This window comes from Crinia signifera, chromosome 1 (assembly GCF_055691185.1).
Source record: "Crinia signifera chromosome 1, ASM5569118v1, whole genome shotgun sequence".
NCBI classification, from domain to species: domain Eukaryota; kingdom Metazoa; phylum Chordata; class Amphibia; order Anura; family Myobatrachidae; genus Crinia; species Crinia signifera.
The window spans coordinates 54832639-54854950 of record NC_139217.1 but is presented as its reverse complement, the minus strand read 5'-3'; the positions used below and the strand labels follow the sequence as shown (position 1 = coordinate 54854950).

The window sequence follows — 22312 nt, the reverse complement described above, 5'->3', positions numbered from 1 at the left end:
GCGGGATACTCCCGCTAAATGCGGGAGGGTCGGCAACCCCATACCCTCCAACATGTGAGGGTCAGAATTCGGTACCAAAAAAAAAAAAAAAAAAAAAAAAAAATCCGGGAGGGGCGTGGCTTCGGGAAAAGGGGCGTGGTCTTGCCGATAGTTTCAATACCCACCGTGTGTGAGTTGAACATAATAATTTACCTGCCCCGCTGGTCCTCTCCTGCTGCGCTGCGCATCGATCAGGTCTCTGACTGACAAACAGCATGCATAAGTGAAGTTCTTCTCCCGTCTATCCCCGAGCAGGAGGAGACCGTGTCCTCCCTTGGTGCACCTTGGGAGTTGTAGTCTGGTTCGGCGGCTCCCCTTCAGGCTCCCTGGGGAATAGCCGGCAGTCTGAAACTACAACTCCAAGAGTCCCCCTAGCCTCCTCGGCTGAGACAGAGAAGTGCAGGAAATGGAAGGAGGCGACACGCTGCAGCTGAAGCCTGAAGGCTAGAAAACCGGTACAATAGGTACAGGGTATGCAACCCTGGGGTAGTGTGTGAGGTTGTGTGCCGGCCGGATGATGTGTGTGTGTGTGTGTGGGGGGGGGGCGCGGTGTGTAGCCGTGGGGCGGGGTTAGTGGCCGAGGAGGGGGCGGATTGTGTGGAGAACAGAGGCCAAGGGGGGTGGTGTGTATTACGGAAGTGGCCAGGTTTTGCAGTGTGGCTGACGGTGGACGGGCCTGTCAATCACCCGTGTAACCCCGCCCACCGTTTGCCACACTGCTTTGAGTGACGGATCTGGCTAAATATATAAGATATATATATATATATATATATATATATATATATACCACATGAAAAGCCTGTGCTTGTCCCTCTGTACATTACTCTGTAGGAGCCCTGACAGGCTCAGCGCTGCCTCTAATTAAAAACCCTCCCATGACGAGGCCACTGCTGCTGCTGTCCTCCATGGGCCTGAGAAGCATATGATGAGCTCCACCAAGCAGAGCTCAGCACAAGCCGCTGAGCCTCTGACCTCTTGTGCAAAGTCTCATGGGACTTAGTCAACTCCCAGTAATGCATTGCACACTTGTATAATCACTATGCCTTGGCTCCCGATGCTCTGCAACCTACCAACCTACCTAAACAACCGGATCCGATACGTAATGCCGGCGGTCGGAATCCCGACACTGGAATCCCGACCGCCGAAATCCCGACATGGGGGGGACGTGGGTCGCCCCCCCTTGCGGGCTCGCTGCGCTCGCCACGCAGCGGGCCCGGTGCCTCGCTACGCTCGGCACGCTATTTTATTCTCCCTCTATGGGTGTCGTGGACACCCACGGAGGGAGAAAGTTTCGGGATTTCAGCGGTCGGGATTCCAGTGTCGGGATTCTGAACGCCGGGATCCCGACCGCCGGCAAATTGACCGCATCCCAAACAACCAACCAATCAGCTCCTGCCTGTCAAACACAGTCTGTGTCATGGTAGGTAGGAGCTGATTGTCTGGCCCCTAGTGTTGCCACACCACTAGTTGGAACTAGGTGGAATGTTATTATTTGCCATAGTCAGTATAAACATTTCAGCATTTACGCACATAGCATTTGATACCTGCTGCAGTTTCAAAGTGCTGAGGAAAAGTGGTAGTGATCACCCTGGGTCACATTGCCTGGGGCAATATCTATTTACTGTAGGTAGGTGGCTGATGCCTGTAATCTCTGAATTCCCAGTGATGGGCGCTAGGTGAACATCACCAACAAGATTTGTTATTGCTGCCACACATCTCACATGCAGGAAAGGCCTCATACAGGATTTGAGATAGCGTGGTTCTTAGGAGTAATTGATTTGGCCATGAAAAACAGATTATATAATAAATATCTGAGACCAGTCCTTAGAAGGACAGCGTTCCAAATCGCTGGCTGCCACACTCAGCACAAGAGCAGAGCCTGGGCAGAATACTTTATTAACTATTCTCCTGCCATAGCGAGCATTAGTGACGCCTCGTCACATTGCACAGACAGAGACGTGTTTTCTGCTGTATTTAGCAAAAGTTACATGACAATGGAATAGCTTCCCTGCCAGGGCTGAGGAATCGCCTGAATAGCGCAAGGCGGCCTTCCGCTGGCACGCTGTGGACTTCTTTGTTTCATTTGGACAGTCTTAACGTACAGGCTGGGTGTATCGGTGGGCATAGCTACAAGAGCAGCAGCAGGTGCAGCTGGTACGGGACATTCAGCTGGGGAGCTGAATCCTCTGGCCCCTATAGAACCTTGCCATAGGGCCTGCAGATGTCCTGTTATTATACATGCAAGTGTTCTGAGGGCAGTGCTCCAAATGCTAATAACACTGAACACTCAGCAGTGGAACAGAACTTGTCTCCTAAAGGATATAGGCCCTTATTCTGGTTCACTCGCAAGGCAAAATCTCCAGACTCCATGGGTGACAATATAACTGTCCCCACACTCCATGAGTGACATGACTACTAATTTCCCCCAAACTCCATGAATGACTTGTCTAATGTGTCCCCACACTCCATGATTGACAAGACTAACCCCCCTTCACATACCACACTCCGTGAGTGACACAACTTACTGTTCCCACACTCCAAGTATTGCACCACTATAGTATTATGGGAGTCAGACCATAAAGCCATAAAGAGACAACAACCCAAATGCAGGTAACAATAACAAATTGTGATCTAATAAAGCAGGGGGTACATACGGATGACCAGCAGTGGTGATGCCAGCGTTCATAATACCGATGCCGGCATCTCGATGGAGGGAATCCCAACAATTGTCAAATAAGTATACTTACTTCCCCCCTGCCCCCTAGCCCTCCCTACCCACAGCCTAACCCCAACCCTACCCCCCACCCCACAGCTAATCCCTAATCATCCCTCCTAGTTCCTAACCCCCATACAACACCGACCAACCTGTGCAGCCTAACCCTAAGTTCCCCCTAAACCTACCCAACCCGCCCTCTTACATATGTAGTTGGGATTCCGGCACTGGCATCCTCTCTGATGTCGGACTACCGGTGCCGGTGTTGTCGGGATGTGTCGGTTTGTGAACGCCGGCATCCCAACAGCCAGAATGCTGAATGCATCCCTCAAGCAGCTTGTGTTGTTCTTACTTTTTAACTGTTTATGTCATTAAACCCAGCCCTTATTGCAAAACATCATGCTCATTCACAGAGAGAGCGATATATATCTCACAAAACATACTCTATCTCCACACAGAATATATTATTAGCTCATTATTACTCATTTGAATAATCACTTCCAGCGATGCCAATATATCAGTCATCTTGGCATAATACGATAATAATGTGCTATTAGAAGCTTTTTTTATAGTTGAAAAAAAGAAAATCGGGATCTTATTGGCTTCCGCGAGTCTTCCTCTCCACCTGATAACCTTATCTGACCTCTCTATTGTCCAGACAATTCCGTATGGTTAACAAGCCAGCATCGCAGTGTGTGTCCAGTTCTTGCTGTGTGTCTTTGAGGCCACGCTGCTTTGGAAGTTCACACACAGAGGCATTTTGTATTAACAAGGAAACAGTTGGGCCCTATAATCTGTGCCAAGGCAGCGCTGAAATGTGTTGTGGCATTGTAATGCTTGAGAGCATCTCTTGAAGCTGTGGCTGTGGGGTTTTGAGAATGGCAGTTAATCAGCGGATACTTGGCTCGTTTGGAGACGGTTTCTTTTTTGAAACGCCAGTGTAATTTAAATAGATATGGTAACACAATGCATGCACAATCAAAGCTGTAGTTACTAATAGGTTTATATTATTTAGATGTGCTGTGTACAGCATAGTTGGTGTAATGGTTAGCATGACTGCCTCACAGTACTGAGGTTTTGGGTTCAATTCCTACCACATCCCTAACTGTGTGGAGTTTGTATATTCTCCATGTGGTTTCCATTAACTACTATGGTGTAAATCATTCTACTCTCAAGGTTCTTGAGAGACACAATTTTTTGAGTAGTCCTACATACCCCTAGAGGAGCATTTATCCTACTTATACCCCGTTCTCATTGCCTAAAAAACCCGGGTATTTGGCAGGGCGAGCGGTAATTTCCCGTGTCGTGTCTCAGTGTGAACGCGTCCTTTTGAAATTCCCGGGTGTTATGCCCCGGGAATTACACACGGGTTTTTTGCAGGGTTTTTCCTGGGTAAAACACGGGTGTACTTCAGTCTGAACAGCGCAGACACGGGTTTTTCAAACATGATGGAAAAAAAGAAGCTCATTGGCGGATGTGATCAGGTGACGTGACGTCCATTTCATGCTGCGTCTGACGTCCATATGCTGCGTCGAGGAGAGCAGACATGTCGCACTGGAGGGATGAGGAAGTGCTCGAGCTGCTAGCAGTGAGAGGAGAGGAGGAGATAAAAAAGCAAGTGACCGGCACAGTGAAGGACTCCGTTGTTTACTACAACATCGCCAAAATCCTGTCTGCCCGTGGCATCGTCAAAACGCAGCAACAGGTAGTGAATAAACTCAAAGCCCTGCGGAAGCAGTATGCTAAGGTCCATGACCTAAACAGGAGGAAGAGTGGTGGTGCCCGTATGGACTGGCCATTTTATGACCAGTGTAATGTCATCTTTGGGAACTCTGCACTGGCTAATCCCATATCACTGTCCTTCTCCAGCAGTTTTGCTGGCAGTGCAGCAAGTGTCTGTGAAGAAAACGCAGTAGCAGCAGCAGCGTCACCCATTGACCTTGAGGCCACAGACAGTGAAATGGATTCCCGCTCTGTCCATGGTGAAGCCCAATGTGAAGTTCTGGATTCATCATTTAACTCCCACAATTCAGCTGTAGGCCCCACGGCATTCTCTTCACCTGTGCAGCATCCGCCATCACCTTTGCAGCGACCACCATCAACGCCTGCATCATCACTACCTGCTGAAGGAAGTCCAGCCTTTGAAGCATTGCCACAGAGTGCACGTCCAAAGTTGCGGACCAACAGTAAGTTTATAACTTTTTACACACACCATTATTACACAGTACTATATTTTTGTTTATTAAAGAAATATGTTGCAGCATGTAGCAAGAGTGCAGGAGGGAAAAGGCCTCAAGCATGCATGTGCCAACACTGCTTTTTTATTTAAGTATTTTTGAAATTTAACATCCACATGCATCTGTGCAGAGGGGATCTGATTCAGGCCTGTCAGCAACATTGCTAACACATCTGAATGAGAAGTTAAGGTTTTACTGATATCTAGCCTTCAGCACAGATGGTTTTCCAAGTGCATGGGCACCAACAATGTCTTTTGGGTAGAAGGAGAAGTAACATTATTATAGTCTTGTATAGTAATGTGTTGTTTGTTTTTCCCATAGTTTATAATGTGCCACTGAGAAGAAAGAGGTCCACTAAGATGGAACAAGCCACAAAAGCAATGACCACCGTAATGCTTGAACACCTGAAGGAAATGGATAATTCGATGCAAGTTCATGAAGATGCTCGTCTGCAGCGATTTATGGACAATGAGCGTGACCTACAGAACACGTTCATTACTGCCATTGTTGGTATGCATGAGCGTATCAATCGAGAGAACCGAGATACGCAGATGGAGTTCCTTAATAGTCTATTTAGGGCACAAGGCCATGCACTGCCCCAGCCACCACACAATAATTTTCAGTATGGTTATCCAATGTATAGCGCAGGCCAACCAAATTTTGTAGGCCCAACCCAGGGGAACATGGTGCCATACAGCACACCTCACCCACCACCAATGTCACACCTTTTCCCTGAGTATGCTGCTGGGACTCCTCAGCCTCAAGCAAATGACCTCCATTTCCCTGAGCGTACAGCAGGTCCACCTCAGCCTCCCCCAGTTCCACCGCACTCCTCAGAGTATGCGTCTGGGACACCACAGCCTCCAGCAAATCCTCGACATTTCCAAGAGCGTACAGCTGGTGCACCTCAGCCTCCACCAGTTCCTCCGCAGTGCCCCGAGTATGCTGCTGGGACACCTCAGCCTCCAGCAAATCATTGCCATTTCCCTGAGCGTACACCGGGTGCAACTCAGCCTCCCACAGTTCCACCACACTGCCTTGATTATGCGGCTGGTCCACATAGTCATGCGGAGAATCGAACGGCTCCAAGAAAGGAAAACCCCCGCTACCATGTGCTGTAGAGGTGTTTATTGACTTTTTGTTTATTTGTCTGCCCACCCGGCCTGTACAGAAGTTATGTAAGGCATTTGGGTATTGTCATTACAGTTTTATTATATTTTTCTATGTGCATTTTTGGTACACTTTATGCTATTTAACTAAAAAAATATATGTTGTACATATGAATAAAATATGTACAAACAAACAGAAATGTTTTTGAAGTTTATTGAAAATTAAAAACTATAGTACACTAGTGGGTTAAAGCAAATATGTTATTGGTAATGGTGTTGCGAATGTCTTCTGCACATGTGTTTGTCCCCTCATACATCTCAGAATCTGCAGAGTGATCTGATTCCTCAGGCTCCAGTACGGTCCATTCTGGTAGAAACTGTTCTTTCTTAAACTCACATATGTTGTGCAACACACAGCAGGCAGCAACTACATGAGGCATGAAGCTGGTATCAATGTCATTGCGCTTCATTAAACAACGCCAACGGCCTTTTAGACGGCCAAAGGCATTTTCTACCACCATTCGTGCAGAACTGAGGGTGTGGGTGAAATCAATTTGTTCCGGGGTAAGTTGATGGCGCTGGGTGAACCCCTTCATTAACCATCGTCGTAATGGGTATGCTGCATCCCCGATTATATGTACTGGGATCTCCACCCCATCGATGATCTTCGATTTCTGCAAAGTAAAATAAGAGTTACAATATGGAATTCTTGGAGTACAAGTATGCTATTCTGATTGCCACTTTTCTCTACCGGTGTAAAGAGAGACATTGAAAAACAACAATACATGTGGTACGTTGGTTATACATACATGCATACATAACACTAAAAATATCCCAACTGCAACATGCAAAAACATATCTTTACCTCTCTAGGGAACAACCAGCCATCCTGCTTCTCCTCAGCAATAAGGTATAGGTCCGAATTTGCTAGAACCCTTGCATCATGGGAACGGCCAGGCCAGCCAATGAAGACATCAGTGAAGCTGAAAATATAAAGTGTTAAGATTTCTGTTTAGTTACCCTAGCAATACGCAAAGTACAGTTTAATATTATCATAAAAAAATGTACTTACCAATATTTGTGGTCCACTACAGCCTGTAGAATTATGGAGTGCCAGCCTTTGCGATTAAAGTAATCCGCATGGTTTTCTGTGGGGGCAATAATAGGAATGTGTGTACCGTCTATAGCTCCAGCACACTGTGGATATCCACGATGCAGGAAACCAGCGATGATGTCGTCCAACCTTTGTCCTTGAGGTAAGGTGATGAAACGACGGTAAAGTCCTTCCAGCAAAGCCTGCGTCACCTCATGGACTATAGTGCATACAGTGGATCTCCCCACTCCAAACAAGCAGGCGACTGTGCGGTATTCTCCCGGTGTAGCATACCACCATAGCGCTATCGCTAGTCTCTTTCTAGGTGAGATGGGTATTCTGCAGTTTGTGGTCTGTCTGGAAAGTGCAGGGGTTAGAAGGTCCAGCACATACTGAAAGGTCCCACGTGACATGCGAAAATGCTCCATCCACTGGTCATCCTCATAACCCTCCACTGTAGACCAAAATACCTCGCCATGAGAGCAGTCTCTGGTCCACATTCGCCGGGTACTGGATGTGCTGAACCTCAATATGGAGGTAACGCTGGAGGTGATGAAAGCTCTTCTCCTTCGCACATAATGAAGGCGAGCACTGTCTCTCTCAGCAAGAAATTGCGCTCTCCTCCTCTTCAAAGTGCATTGTGCAAGGTAGCACAATGTAAGCAGCTGCAGCAAGCTCTCATTTGCTGCATGAAACAGCAAAATGGTGCAAAACAAAAGCATCTCATCAGCCATGATTCCAGCAATGCAGTGTGCTTGGAAAAAACAGGCCACTTTATATGACATCATCCTCAGCCAGCCAATAACAGCTGCTTTCTAAAACAGCCAATCACAGCTACTTTTTCAACAGCCAATCAAAGCTGCTTTTATATTCACACACTTGTTGGCAGGGCAGACCAGGGGAAGCAGTGTGAACGCGTCATACACGGGAATTTCCCGGGTTTAAGGTGCTGTAGAATGGGGAAGAAAAGTATCCATTCTCTGTGCCCCGCCAAAAACACGGCAAGAAAAACCCGGGATTTTGCAGGGGCGGCAATGAGAACATGGTATTACTAGTAAAGTTAGCACAATGGAGAGACATATACAGTGAGTCTGTCCCGATTGATGAGGATTTGGTCTTTATTGTCAGATTTATATGCCAATTGAGTCATTTTGGCCTGCCCCTTTACAAATATTCCCCAATCGTGACATTTTCTTTGTGAGGGGTGGGGCTTAATGACTCAAATAGCCCATCCCTTTTACCATCAACCTGCTTCTCCTCTCCGGGCATCTCCTGGTGAGGACATTGTCAGTGAAGACTCAGTGGCCCATTTATCATTCCATAATTGTGGCTTAATACCCCAATACACCCGTTTTCAGGAGTTAGCCGCAATTATTAAGTATCACCCAAAAGTATGTAGGAGGGACCACAGCAGGATTCTCCGATCCCTGCTGTGATCCCGATGTATTAAGATTGGGTAGCAGTTCTTCGCATCCCTGGGCTACCGCCATACTGAGGTGGCGGTATCCCATTGTAGCCTGTGCTGCCGGGGCATTGCAATCAATGGGGTTGGCGGGGGTCAGTGCTAAATGAGCATACGCAGACTCCCCTGTGCCTGGCTCAGCACATCGCAGGCAATAGGATTTCATGTTACAATGTGATCCTGGGGGGTAATATTCCACCCAGATTCATAAACGGGCTCCTAAGTTTGTTGTAACTTTCATCTCTAACTATAGCATTTTTATTGCTATCATGTTTCATTTACTTACAGGTATGTTGTCGGATTCAGGCTATCTTGTTATGTACAGATGTGTCCTTCAGTAACTCTGTATATATTTTTCTCCTCAGTGTTTTATCTGTTGTACGTGTATAAAACCAAATACTTTGCCTATAGTCACAGCCTAGCACCTCTAGTACACTATGAGGGGCTGTTGCTGTATCCGAGATCTAAATAATAAAATAAAAATATGGTACGTTTCTCTTGGTCTGTCACCATATGGTGAACAGACAACCAGTAAGTGAGGACACATCTGTACATCGCTAGCAGCTAATTAATGACAATGCTATATAACGGTCTGTAGTCTACAATCATCATTTCAACAAACAAAAAGTTGACGCTGCATGGGCAAAATGCCAACATAGTTAGCTTCAAATGTCAAGACCCAAGATGTTGACACATGCAAAATATTAATGCAGCCAAAAATGTCTACGCATGAAATGTCAACACAGTCAACATGTAGTCTATAGAAATATTAGTGTTAGGGTTATAATTGATGGTTAACATTTTCAAAATGTCAACATGCTTCAAGACTACAGTGTAGCTGTTGATCCAGACGTCAGGATTCTAAGTGGTGTCAGGATTCTGGTGTGAATGTTGGGATGCCAACTACATCCCAATAAAACACACCGGTACTTGTGTAGTTTCACGGCGGCAGCTTACGCTACGTTTGAAGCTAATAGCGTAGCCCAACGGCTGCCTTACTTGTGTAGTTTCATGGCGGCAGCCTAAGCTACATTATCAGCGTAGCCCAACGGCTGCCTTACTTGTGTAGTTTCACGGCGGCAGCCTAGGCTACGTTATCAGCGTAGTCTGCCGCCGTGAAACTACACAAGTAACTACCGTACTGTTGCCGGGAACTGCATCTCTGTCCCCGGCATCCTTGGCAAGCCTAGTCAGCGCCTCTCTCACACCGCCGGCGCCAGCATGATCCCCTTTCTTTGGCGGAGAGGGGATCATGCTGGCGCCGGCGGAGAGGCGCTCCATCTGTTTGAAACGCAGGAGCGTCTCCGACGCTCCAGCAATGACATGCTCCTGCGTCTGAGAAGCTATTGCAGCAGGGTACAGCAACCCTGCCGACAGGGTTAGGGGTTCTGTAGCGCGTGCATCTCCTGTCCAAAGAGGGGGTGCGGGAACACTACGCTACTTCTGACTGACTATGCTAACTATGCTGGCCGCGGGAACACTACGCTGATTCTGACAGGGACGCTACGCTGACAGCGTAACTGCAGCTGTGAAACAACACAAGTACGAACTCACAGCGCACCTAAATAACCACTTTTTTTTTAAAACCACTTTGAAAACCACTGACTGTGAAGGTGCCTATCCAAGTCTGGCTGCTCCAATACATGCATGGGTCAACCTGAATTATTCTGGTGCAACCAGCAGAACACCGTGAGCTTGGTTGGAAGATGACCACATCATCTTATTTAATCTGAAAATTAAAGTTCCGTTAGGTCCATGTGTATTGTGGTTTGAATCAAGTTAGTTCTAAAACAATGAAATTGCTTGTAACTCACCCCCCTCCCACCACAAACTGGGCACCTCTGGAAATAGAGACAAGTAGAGAAAATATGGTGGGGTGATGAACTCTCAGTAAAATGAACTCGAGATTAGCATTGTCTTTATTTTGTAAGGGATTGACTGCAGCATAACCCTATGAAGACATTGTGCCTCAAAACTTTGCAGAACTACTAGAAGCCTTTACTCTCAAAAAACAACCCAGAACTGTAGAGCTCTGTAGTTTGGAGTCACATGTGCCCTAGGCCATTAGCTGAGGTGACATTTCCTGAATCTGGGCATATTATGACCTAACAGTGGCCACTGGTTAGGTTAATGAAAGAAGGATCACCACTCAACTTTCTCCTGATCTTCTCAGTTTAAGGGTCAAACATAACCAACCTGTCTATCTTCTATCCATGCTGGATATCCAGCTATTACAGTACATCACACTTTGTCCCGCTACCATGGCAACTGCCCAGCAAACGGATGGAAAGGGCCAGGAAGTAGGCAGGAAATCCCAGGGATACTTTTTCATGCCATGAAGAAATGCAGGTATATATGTGGTAGGAGGATGGTGACCTCATTGTCTCGTAGGCCTTTGTGCACTGCACATGTGGCACAGTATATACACCAGTGGACGTATTCTTTACCATTACCACTTATTTATATTTATTCAACTCAAGTGAAAACCAAGTCATTAATTAAAGTTGTCCTTCAAGATTTGACTGTATGTGCACTTGTGTCCCACCTTGCGGAGGCAGCCATTTTGTAGCAAGTCTAATATCCATAAAAGAGCAGCCATTCAACTAAACAGGAACCAGTAACATTACTGATGGTTCCTACTGAATTAATGTTCACGATTTTTTACTACAGCCTGTTACTATGAACAGTCTGTACTATCTGTGTTACGCCAAGGAAAATAAAAATAAAACGAAGGTCCGGAATTAAAGTTGTGTTTGTTGTCCAGAGAAGAAGGTTAAGGATATAAAACATATGTGATAAAATCAATAACCACTGTCGTGCTGAATGTATAACTGTACGTATTTATTGATCCATAAAACTATTGTCTAAAGGAATTTCAGTAAAGCAACCCATGGGAAATGTAAACTGAGTCATTTATCTTGGAAACAATAGTTTTGGTATTTTTGGAAACTGCTGTATGAAAAGAAAGAAATATATACAGGAGTTTATGACAAAACACCCTTTGCATGGAAACACGGAAATGCTCTGAAAAGTGTTTGATTATGTGTTTATTAGATCTGAATGCGTTTCACTGAATTCCTTTTATTATTAGCCATTCCTGAATTATTATTTGATTTTCACTAGGGCATGCGTTATTAAACTACGGTCATGCATACGTAGAGATGTATTTTTATAACTTCAGAGTTGCCAGCGTAACTTAGCTGCTGACTTTCTGGCTCTGCGATAGGGCAGTGAGGTTGGCACAGCAAGGAGCAGTGCAGGGGAAGGGACGGTGTATAGGGGGAAGGGTGGGGGTGTAGCAAACCTTAAGAGGCTTATTTATGGGGGGAGGGGTGATTTCCTTTATTGCATCATTGTGGCCACACCCCAAGCTATACAGTGCCAAGATTAATGGCTACAAGTACGCAATTCAGAGTTAATTGCATTATCACGCTGCTTAGTAGAGGGATATCGGGGGGGGGGGGGGTGGGGGGGGGTTGGTTTACATTCTTACCCCCCCCCCCCATGCCCCCTTTCCCACGTAGGAGTGGTTACTCCGCACAGAAGTCCCGACCACGGGACGAGGAGAACAAAAAGTTGGACGTTGTGACTAAGGCTTGGATGGAGATGAAGTGGAGAGAGACTTATGTACTAGAATGAATCGTGATTTTGATGTGAAAGTGATTTTGCGACATGATTTGTGAATTTGCAGAATCAGCGCTAGGAGAACTCGTTCTTCCTTACATCTGTGGCTGTGAGCGCAGGTTATACAGCGCTCTGTGATTACATTTTATGAATTCCGGTGTCAAAATACTTTTCTTTCATGACCTTGTTTTTGTATCTCAATTAAAAATGCATTTATCTGCTGCTGGCAAAAAACACCATTTGCTGCCGCACATCTCCTTGCTGACGCCGTGTTTTCTTTGTGTTTATAACACAAGTAAGCCTGAAGCCTCCCAGCCATAATTAGCATGCAGCCTTAAAAGGAGCTATAGCCTACTTATAGGCCGCATTAACTTTTAATTGAACTTGCAATGTATGCTAAGTAACACATATGAATAAAGATCATTTCTGCATAGAACCATATTTTCCTACTTGAATGTCTTATCACTGGGGTGTTCCATTTTACTTTGATGGGAAAGACATATAGCACGCCTGCATTTGAGTCCCCGCACCCCCGTTACTTCCCACAAATAACCACTATCCGTGAATCACTCTGTGTCCTAATTCACACAGCAAGTGCCATTGCGAGACCATTGTTGCACATGCGCCATCATCAGCTTCGCATCCACCTTGGAATCAGCCCCACTGCCGTTTAATGTTTATTTTACCATGCAGCTCCTGCTGTGGTCACCTATCCTCACTACAGCTTGTGGCCAGCACCCACGTCTCTGAGTTCTGGGTCTGACAGGTTTTGGACGGGCCTGCTTTTGTGCAATGAGCCCATTATAGGGTTGGTCATCGCAACAAATGCTTCTGAAGTGGCATCAGATATTGAAACCATCTTCACAAAGTCAATTGTTGCCAACCATCAGTTTTTGATGGACTTAGTCGGCATCCGATAATCACAATCCTGATTGTCAGAATACAATAGGTGAGATCCCAATGGGTGAAAATGCAGACACCTTGAAACAGTAATTACAAAGGGTAAGAGTAAAGTGTGGGAAGGGGGTTAGGCTGCAGGAGGGGAGGGTTAGGGTTAAGGTAAGGCTGCAGGAGAAAGAGAGGTTAGGTTTAAGCTAGGGATGGGCATCGACCATTGATGATTCAAAATCATTTATGGTTTATGGCCGATGTCGAATAGTTTTGCCATCAATAAGGGAGAACCAGATGGTTTCCCACCATCAATGTCACAGTATAACTAAATCGTTTTTTATCCCCCTAAGGTCCCGGGAAACGGAGCATAGCTTCATTCTGGACACCCGATAAGCCCCACCTCCAGGCTCTGATTGGCCCACAGGCCTGTCAGAGGAAATAGATGACCATCTATTGTTTGAAACATCAATGTCATCTATTACTTATTATACTACCATCGATAACCATCTGTAATTTCACCATCGATTGCCAACACAGCGCTGTTTAAGCAAGTTCCCTAGTTTAAGCTGCTAAAGGAGATGGTTATGGTTCGGTTGTGGGGGCGAGTGTCTAGGCCAGTGTTTTTTAACCACTGTGCCGTGGCACACTCATGTGCCTTGAGCTGTTCTCAAGTGTGCCCCCAGATCTAGAGATGTCCACACCAGTTTACAGCCACCACCAGTTCAACTGTTATTTGCTGGTCTCTTCTTTTTATGGGCCAATGTATTTTATTTTTGTTACCTGTGGGGACCAGTGTAATTGTTTGTTATATGGGGTCCAATAGTTTTTTTTTTTCTTATTTAGTGTGCCGCAAGGTAAAAAGGTTGAAAATCACTGGTCTAGGCTAAGGCTGCAGGAGGGGCAGATTATGGTTAGGGTTGGGGTAAGGGTTTGCCAGGGGTGGTGGTAACGCTACTGACCCGGCTTTGGGGGGTGAGGGGTGGTAACACTTCTGACCCGGCTTTGGGGGTGGTGGTAATGCTTCTGACCCAGCTTTGGGGGGAGGGGTACTGCCACTTACCTGTCTTTGGACCCACCACCACGTGGCAGCCACTTCCATCCACCACCAAACTGCAGCCACTTCTGACCACCACCATGCTGAAGCAGCTCAGTCCCAGGTGGTGACGTCACCCAAGAGTGACCCGCGGCCATCTTCACAGCGGTCAAAGCCGTGGCCGTCCATATTTACTTTGGGCAGCCAGGAGTTGGTCGCTGCGGCCGCAATTGCTAACCACTGTGGTAGCCCGGTCCATGGCCCAGCCAGGAGGGGGATAGGTGGCCCAGCCAGGGGGGAATCGGCGGGCCAATCCACCCCTAGGATTAGCCATAGAATGCTTATAAAAGCTTGCCAGCATTCTGACTGTCGGGATTCCATACCCAACCACATGACAGAATCGCTATGCTGTGGTTAACAAAATACACTTGTTAACAATACAACTACAGAAGATGGCCTGGCTATGTACAATGCTGTAAATGCAGAAGGCAGAGGACTGCTTCCTCTGATCCTGTGTTACATATAACTGTTGTATTTGAATGCTAGATTTATTTTTAGATATCAGGTTTACTGCCGCACAATAACATCTGAGTTTATCTAGCTCATCCTGGAGGCTTTCCGAGAAGTGAGATGCGTATTCATACAGGTACCAATAAAACTGCTCTGTCAGTCCCCGTGATTTATTATTGTAAAATAGTGGACTCTCAATGGCTGGAAACATTAATTCCTTGAGTATTCACTCGGAAGGACTGGTGTAGTCACGGCGCATTAAATACAATGCGACTGTGAAACACCGCCTTCCTAATAGCTGTTGACTCTTAAATTGCCTGTCATAACCGCTGACAGGGAAGAATGCGCCTCTCAGCAGTAGATGTTTTATGGCTGGACAATAATCTCTTCTGCATTGTTTATGCTGCTGATAGTTTTATATGAAGACACAAAAATATCTGCAACTCCATAACTTTTCCTAACTTGTATCTGATGTGCTGTTCTATTAGCATAAACGATTTATCCGGAAAACTCCTGATCTGCTGGTGGAACCAGCCTTCAGCAAAGAGTTCACAAAAAGATATGCATATCAGTGGCTCATTCCATCTGCTGTGTGGTCTTACCTCCCCCGCTACCAGCTACAGTACTTATTGTCAATTAGCGGGTTAGTAATGCCCAACACTCTATATTGTCAGATGATAGATTTCCCTTAATAAAAGAGGCAGGACTACCTAACAACTCAGCTAAACCCCACCCCCTTATTATAACCCCCCTCTAAAGCTAACCCTACCAATCTTTCACCTCACACCCAACTAGCTGTCAATCTCACCAGGAGGTTAGCAATTCTAACTATATATATATATATATATATATATATATATATATATATATATATATATATATATAATAGTTGTAAGTGTTAACTTAGCCACTGCAGTCAAGAAGATCTACAGCAGGCATGTCCAACCGTCGGCCCTCCAGCTGTTGTGAAACTACACATCCCAGCATGCCTTGCCACAGTTTTCCTATTAGGGTATGCTAAAGCTATGACAAGGCATGCTCGGATACAGGGGTTAAAGTGAGGGGGAATGGGGTGGAACTCCACCACCTCCAACTGAGTTCCACCTCTACCAAGTCCTGACCAGTAATTCCAGGAGAAAAGCCTGTCCCAGCAGCATCTTCTTTTGGCATGGCGTATGTGATGTCATACCATCACCACCGTTGAAGTGAAGAAGGGTCACTAAGTGGAACAGGCTCTGTGCATGGTGAAGACAGGTGAGAGGGGGCTGGAGGGACTCAGAGGTGGGGAAGCTGCTGGAGGGACAGAGATAGATGTGTATAAGCAGCACAACTGTGAACATTATGGCCCTTATTCAGATCTGATCGCAGTATAAATTTGTTCTCAAAATGGGCAAAACCTTATAAAAATTTTCTTCTACTCATTACTCCCCAAATATAACTCAAGGTGGACCTAATATTCAATATACTTTAAGTCTATTCATGTTAAGACAATTTGTTATCGTGCATGTTTATATACATATTTCCTATTTTATGCAAAAAACTCAATAAAAACTATTGAAAATCAAAAAATGGGCAAAACCATGTGCACTGCAGGTGGGGCAGATGTAACATGTATATAGAGAGTTAGATTTATGGGAGTTATATTGTTTCTGTGCAAGGTAAATACTGGCTGCATTATTTTTACACTGCAATTTAGATTTCAGTTTCAACACACCCCACCCAAATGTAACTCTCTCTGCACATGTTACATCTGCCCCACCTGCAGTGCACATGGTTTTGCCCATTTTGAGAACAAATTTGTACTGCGATCAGATCTGAATAAGGGCCTATGTGTATAAGTGGCAATACTATGTGAATTAATATAAATCAAGGGCACTACATGCGGTGTAATGTGTATATGATTGTGCTACTGTATGATGTTGTCAATTTAATTGGACTTACTATTGTATGACCACACCCCTTCCTTGTGGGACCATTGTCCCTTTATGGGAGGTAGGTCAAAATTCCCTGGCACTGGTATAATCTCTGCCTAATGTACAGGGAGGGAGGAGGTTGGGTTAGGGGACCAAGTTAAGCCCTGCTGGGATGTGTAGTTGCACAACAGCTGGAGGGCCGAAGGTTGGACATGCCTGATCTACAGCATGTAGACAGTTCCTGCTGCTCCCCCTTCTAGCCTGCAGTTACACACTACATACTGTAGATCTGCTTGGCTGAAGTGATCTATGCTTAAGTATAGGAGCTGATCCAGACCTGCTCAGTGAGCAGCGAATTCAGCCCCATTCTTAGGGTTACCACCTAGTCCCTTTAATTCCGGACACATATTAATTACACAGGTTCTGTGGCTGACTGACTTCAAGACTCCACTTCACCTGATTTTAAACTGCCACAGAGCCTGTGTAAATAACATGTGTCCGGAATTAAAGGGACTAGGTGGTAACCCTACCCATTCTCGATGGTGGGGAAGCCCAAATGCGCATAACCGTTCATGCGTAACCTTCTCATTTGCTCCCACATACAAAAAACTGTGAAAAACCCCATGTCGACCTTTTGAATGTCGACCTAGCCCATGTCGACATAATGCTTGTGTCGACCTAATGACCAGTTGACCTAGACCCATGTCGACCTAGACACATGTCAACCTTGACCCATGTCGACCTAGTGGTGTCGACCCAATGCTTGTCGAACTAGTTGGTGTAGACCTAATGACCGTGTCCCAGATATATATACACAGTATAACACATACAGGTGTACCCTGGGGATTATAGATGCAGGGTACATATATTTGCTGGGTGGCACAGTGCCTAGGCAGCCATCAACGGCGCCATAAGTTGCTTCAACAGCCAGGCAGGTAACAATATAAGCAGAGACAGTACAGTTATCACACAGGGAACACATACCCGCCGAGCTGCACAGCGCCTAGGCAGCCATCAGCGACGCCACTGAATAGATGCCGATGTGTAGTTAGTCCATGAAAGGGGTCTACTGTGTTTTAAAAACTGCACCCGATCTGCTGAGTTTAGGAAATTGATTATGCTGCCAATTTAGTGTATTTTGGGATAACTTTTGGATTAATATTATACTTTAACATATTGCAGCATTGCCTGTGTACTGCTGGTCTAATTACTAAGACATGCTAAGTCATCAACTAATTTATAGCAATTACCTTTCTCCAGTTCTCCGCGAGCTATTGGAGTGCTTAGCATTGTGTTGAAACGATAGCGGTTCTGGAAAACCACTGGTGTCTCTGGCAAACTGTATGCACAGGAGAGCCTATTAGTTCATTACATCAGCAGGTTATATTGTAAGCCACTAATGTATAGGATCAAGAGGTGAACAGGGAGATCTCTATTCATCTTGATATAAGTAACCACTGTGGTCGAGTGTCAAAAAACCCAACACTAGAAATAGTCAGGCGCTGGTCCCGTTTAGCAGTGATGGAAATAGTTAATCTGTATTATTGGATTCCGCTGCTGCTTCCAATCTAGAGGTAATTGCGAACCTCTAAAATAGAAACTACCAAGATGACAAATATTAAATCTGTCTTAAAGGAAGCGCTGCGGTACCAGAGATCACTGGAAACCGACTCAAATAAATTACTTTTGAATTATACGCCAATATGTGTGTACACATAAAATGACATCAAAGGCTAACCCCATTAAAAAAAAATATATGTAAAAATATACACACAATCACAATTCAATTCAATAAGATAAAGATAGCTGTACAGATAGTATATTGCAATTTACTGTGGCAGCAATCTGCTACTCTGTGAGGCTTGGAGTGGAAAAGAGTCCTGCTATATTAGAGACTGGTATGGGTCATAGGCAGGGGTTAAAGTGAGGGGGAACGGGTTAGAACTGAGTTCCACCACCTCTAATGGTAGGGGGTACTGAGTTCCACCTCTCCCACAGCCCAGAACAGTAATTCCCAGCGGCTTCTTCTTCTGGCACGGCGTATGTGATGTCATGCCATCACTGCCGCTGAAGTGAAGAAGAACCACTAAGAGGAGCAGGCTCTGTGCTTGCTGAAGGCAGGGTGAGAGGCGGCTGGAGGGACCCAGAGGTGGGGAAGCTGCTGGAGAGACAAAGGTCATGGAGCTGCTGAGGGACATGGACAGTGACCTGCTGAAGTGACAGAGACAGATGTGTATAAACAGCACTACTGTGGACATTATATAGGGGGAAATTTACTAAAGGAAATTTGTAAAAAATAGGTGTATTTGTATCCAGAAATACACTTATTTTTGACATTTACTATCCCTAAAATACGGCAATTTGTATTCGTATTGATAGCACATCAATACGAATACGAATTGCCGTATTTTCGGGATAGTAAATGTCAAAAATAAGTGTATTTCTGGATACAAATACACCTATTTTTTACAAATTTCCTTTAGTAAATTTCCCCCTATGTGTATAAGGGACACTACTGTGCGATTTAATATGAATCAAGGGCACTACATGCGGTGTAATGTGTATATGACTGTGCTACTGTGTGTTGTCATTTTAATTGGAGATAATATTGTGTGACCATACAGCCCCGTACACACGGGGGGATATATCGCTGAGCGATATATCGCTTGCGATGAGCGATATATCGCTCAGTGTCCCGTTTGCATCAGCGACCAGAGATGGTCGCTGATGAAAAAGAAACTGCCGGGGGAGCCCGGCAGTGGAAATCAGCTGGTTGCAGGAGCATGTTCCTACGGGGGAGATCACTACGGGGAAGAAAACGGGAGCGCGCACCCCGCGATATATCGCCGGTGCACACTCCCATTGCGGTGCAATATGGTCGCTCAGCGACCATATTGCCCACGATATTAGACATAATCGCCCCCGTGTGTACACAGCCTATCCCTTCCTTGTGGGACCATTATCCCATTATGGGAGGTAGGGCACATATTCCCTGGCACTGGTCTAGGATCTGCCTAATGAATGTGTGTGTGGGAGGGTTGGGGTTGGGAAAAGGAGTTCCACCACCTCTCCAGGACCACTTTAGGCCCTGGTCATAGGCTCGACTCAATGAAATTCGACATACAGAACATAAGATCAACCACTGAAGAGCGACAGGGTCTTGAAGGGAATATACAGTATATGCAGTCTTTTATAGTCTTCCCACCTGCTGAAAGCTTATTATGCAGCTATTCAATATGCACAGACCTGAATGTTGAGTTCCCAGCTCATCACAGCTGCTGGTACAGTATTTCCAATGTGTGCAGCCATGGATGATGCAGGCAGCTAGGTTATAGGCGCTGGTGGGTAATCCCGGGGTCCTTTGGATGTATAAACCATCGCAGTGCTGTCCTCCGTGGCTCATCAAACGTGTATCCACCTCTAGATAGTCTCAGCGGTTTCCTCAGATGAATGGGGATTTGCACTATTTAATTGCAGGGACGATTGTTGGCCTAGGCATAAAAATTGCAAGTGGTGAAAAACACCTGGATCAGCGAAATATCTGCCGATACCTGTGTTTTAGCCACAGTCCAGGTGAAATTGCTGAAGTTTTTGCCGCTCTTTGAGGCATTTATCACCAATTACTTCATTCAAAAGAAAAAGTGAAAAATGCCTTCAATAGCGGTGGATACAGACGCAATTGAATACCGTGCACCGAGTATAAGCTTGCGAGCAGGGCTCTCTGTCTTTCTGTGTGTTATTGAACAGTCTTAATTTATCACTTTAAATCAGTGGTTCCAAAACCACGGCACCCTAGGTATCAGAATTTAATTCACGGCACCCCTAGTGCCAAAGGTTCTTATTGAGAAATTTGGAAAAAATATTTTCAATTAAATAAATTGTGTTTAAATGTCGTCCTTAGGGTAAATTATGTGGTGAGGGATAGGATTAGCTGTTGTTTGTACACGTATTTTATAATTGGAAGCCCAAACAATAGTTTTACTTATTATACTGACCAATTTGAATTTGAATTACTATTGGACCACCACCCTATGGCACCCCTGCAAGTGTGTCAAGGCACCCCAGGGTGCCACGGCACAGTTTGGGAACCACTGCTTTAACTAATAATAAAGCACAAAAAATATATATATATATATATATATATATATATATATATATATATATATATATATATATATATATATATATATAGAGAAACCTTCGGGGAGCAAGCACTCATTACAATTGATGATATACTGGGTGCAAATTAGCCTAAAGTATTTGTAGGAAAACAGAATATACAAAGGATATAGATGGCAGCACTCCTGATGATACTTGTAAAAAAGATTTTTATTTCATATGTCACCTGACATGAAATTTAGCATATATTGCTGGGGTACAACTGCAACTGATGGAATAAGCAGGTACAATAAGACATGGGTCTCAATTCGGTACTCTTTACCTAGAACGGCGCCCACGATTGAAATCGCGGGCATCGCGGGTAAAATCGCGGTAATCGCGGGCATCGCGGGTAAATCGCGGGTAAATCGCGGGTACATCAAAATCGGGTACCCGCGATTACCGCGATTTTCCCATAGAGAACAATGTTAAAAAGCCTGATTGACCGCGATTTTAGCGTTAAATGCCTCAATGCCCGCGATTTTCCCATAGGAATCAATGTTAAATGGGCTACAGAGCCCAAATAGCCCCAATTAACCCTTAAATGTCCCCCCAATTTTTGTACGCCACCCCACGATCCACGCCAACCCGAAGCGTGGCGAGCGCAGCGAGCCCGCGAGGGGCGGCGGTACGCGTCCTACGACCTTTTCATTCCCCTACTATCCACGTCGGCGTGGAGTTGAGAATAGAATAGTGTGGCGAGCGCAGCGAGCCACCGAGCCCGAAGCGTGGCGAGCGCAGCGAGCCCCGCGAGGGGACGCGGATACCTTCACAGGTAAGCGCGTCCCCTCGCGGGCTTCACAGGTGTCCGCGTGGCCACGGACACCTGTGAAGCCCGCGAGGGGACGCGCTTACCTGTGAAGGTATCCGCGTCCCCTCGCGGGGCTCGCTGCGCTCGCCACGCTTCGGGCTCGGTGGCTCGCTGCGCTCGCCACACTATTCTATTCTCACACCACGCCGACGTGGATAGTAGGGCATGAAAAGGTCGGAGGACGCGTACCGCCGCCCCTCGCGGGCTCGCTGCGCTCGCCACGCTTCGGGTTGGCGTTGATCGTGGGGTGGCGTTAAAAATTTGGGGGGACATTTAAGGGTTAATGGGCTCTGTAGCCCATTTAACATTGATTCCTATGGCCAAATCGGGTGGATTGAGGCATTTAACACTAAAATCGGGTCCATCGCGGCTTTTAACATTGCTTCCTATGGGAAATCGGGAGCATCGCGTCGCGGGCATCGCGGGTACGTTTATGGCCGGCCGCGACGCGACCGACGCGATTTTTCAGGTTTAACATGGTTTTCAATGGGAAAATCGCGGGCATCGCGTCGGTCGCGTCGCGGGCAGGCATAAATGTACCCGCGATGCCCGCGACGGGCGCCGTTCTAGGTAAAGAGTACCCTCAATTCAATGAATGGAACATATTCACCATTATGGCAGTCAACGGAGCCCGTTTCGGCTTATCCAGCCTTCATCCTGGACTGACCCACACTAATTCAGTGTCCCAGAATCGTATATATAGCCAACAACAATTAGGT

The 22312-nt window shown here is 45.9% G+C and overlaps 2 protein-coding genes across 3 annotated transcripts in view; both read left to right on the top strand.

Annotated features, from left to right (window-relative positions):
* The window catches only part of SORCS2 (sortilin related VPS10 domain containing receptor 2), a 719220-nt gene that overhangs the window by 207537 nt on the left and 489371 nt on the right, over positions 1 to 22312 (top strand). The window lies entirely within an intron of this gene.
* LOC146020834 (uncharacterized) lies at positions 3994 to 8223 on the top strand. Its single transcript, XM_083154386.1, has 2 exons — positions 3994 to 4938; positions 5311 to 8223. The coding sequence occupies exons 1-2, from the start codon at positions 4299 to 4301 to the stop codon at positions 6108 to 6110; spliced, it is 1440 nt and encodes a 479-aa protein (XP_083010512.1). The 5' UTR covers positions 3994 to 4298; the 3' UTR covers positions 6111 to 8223.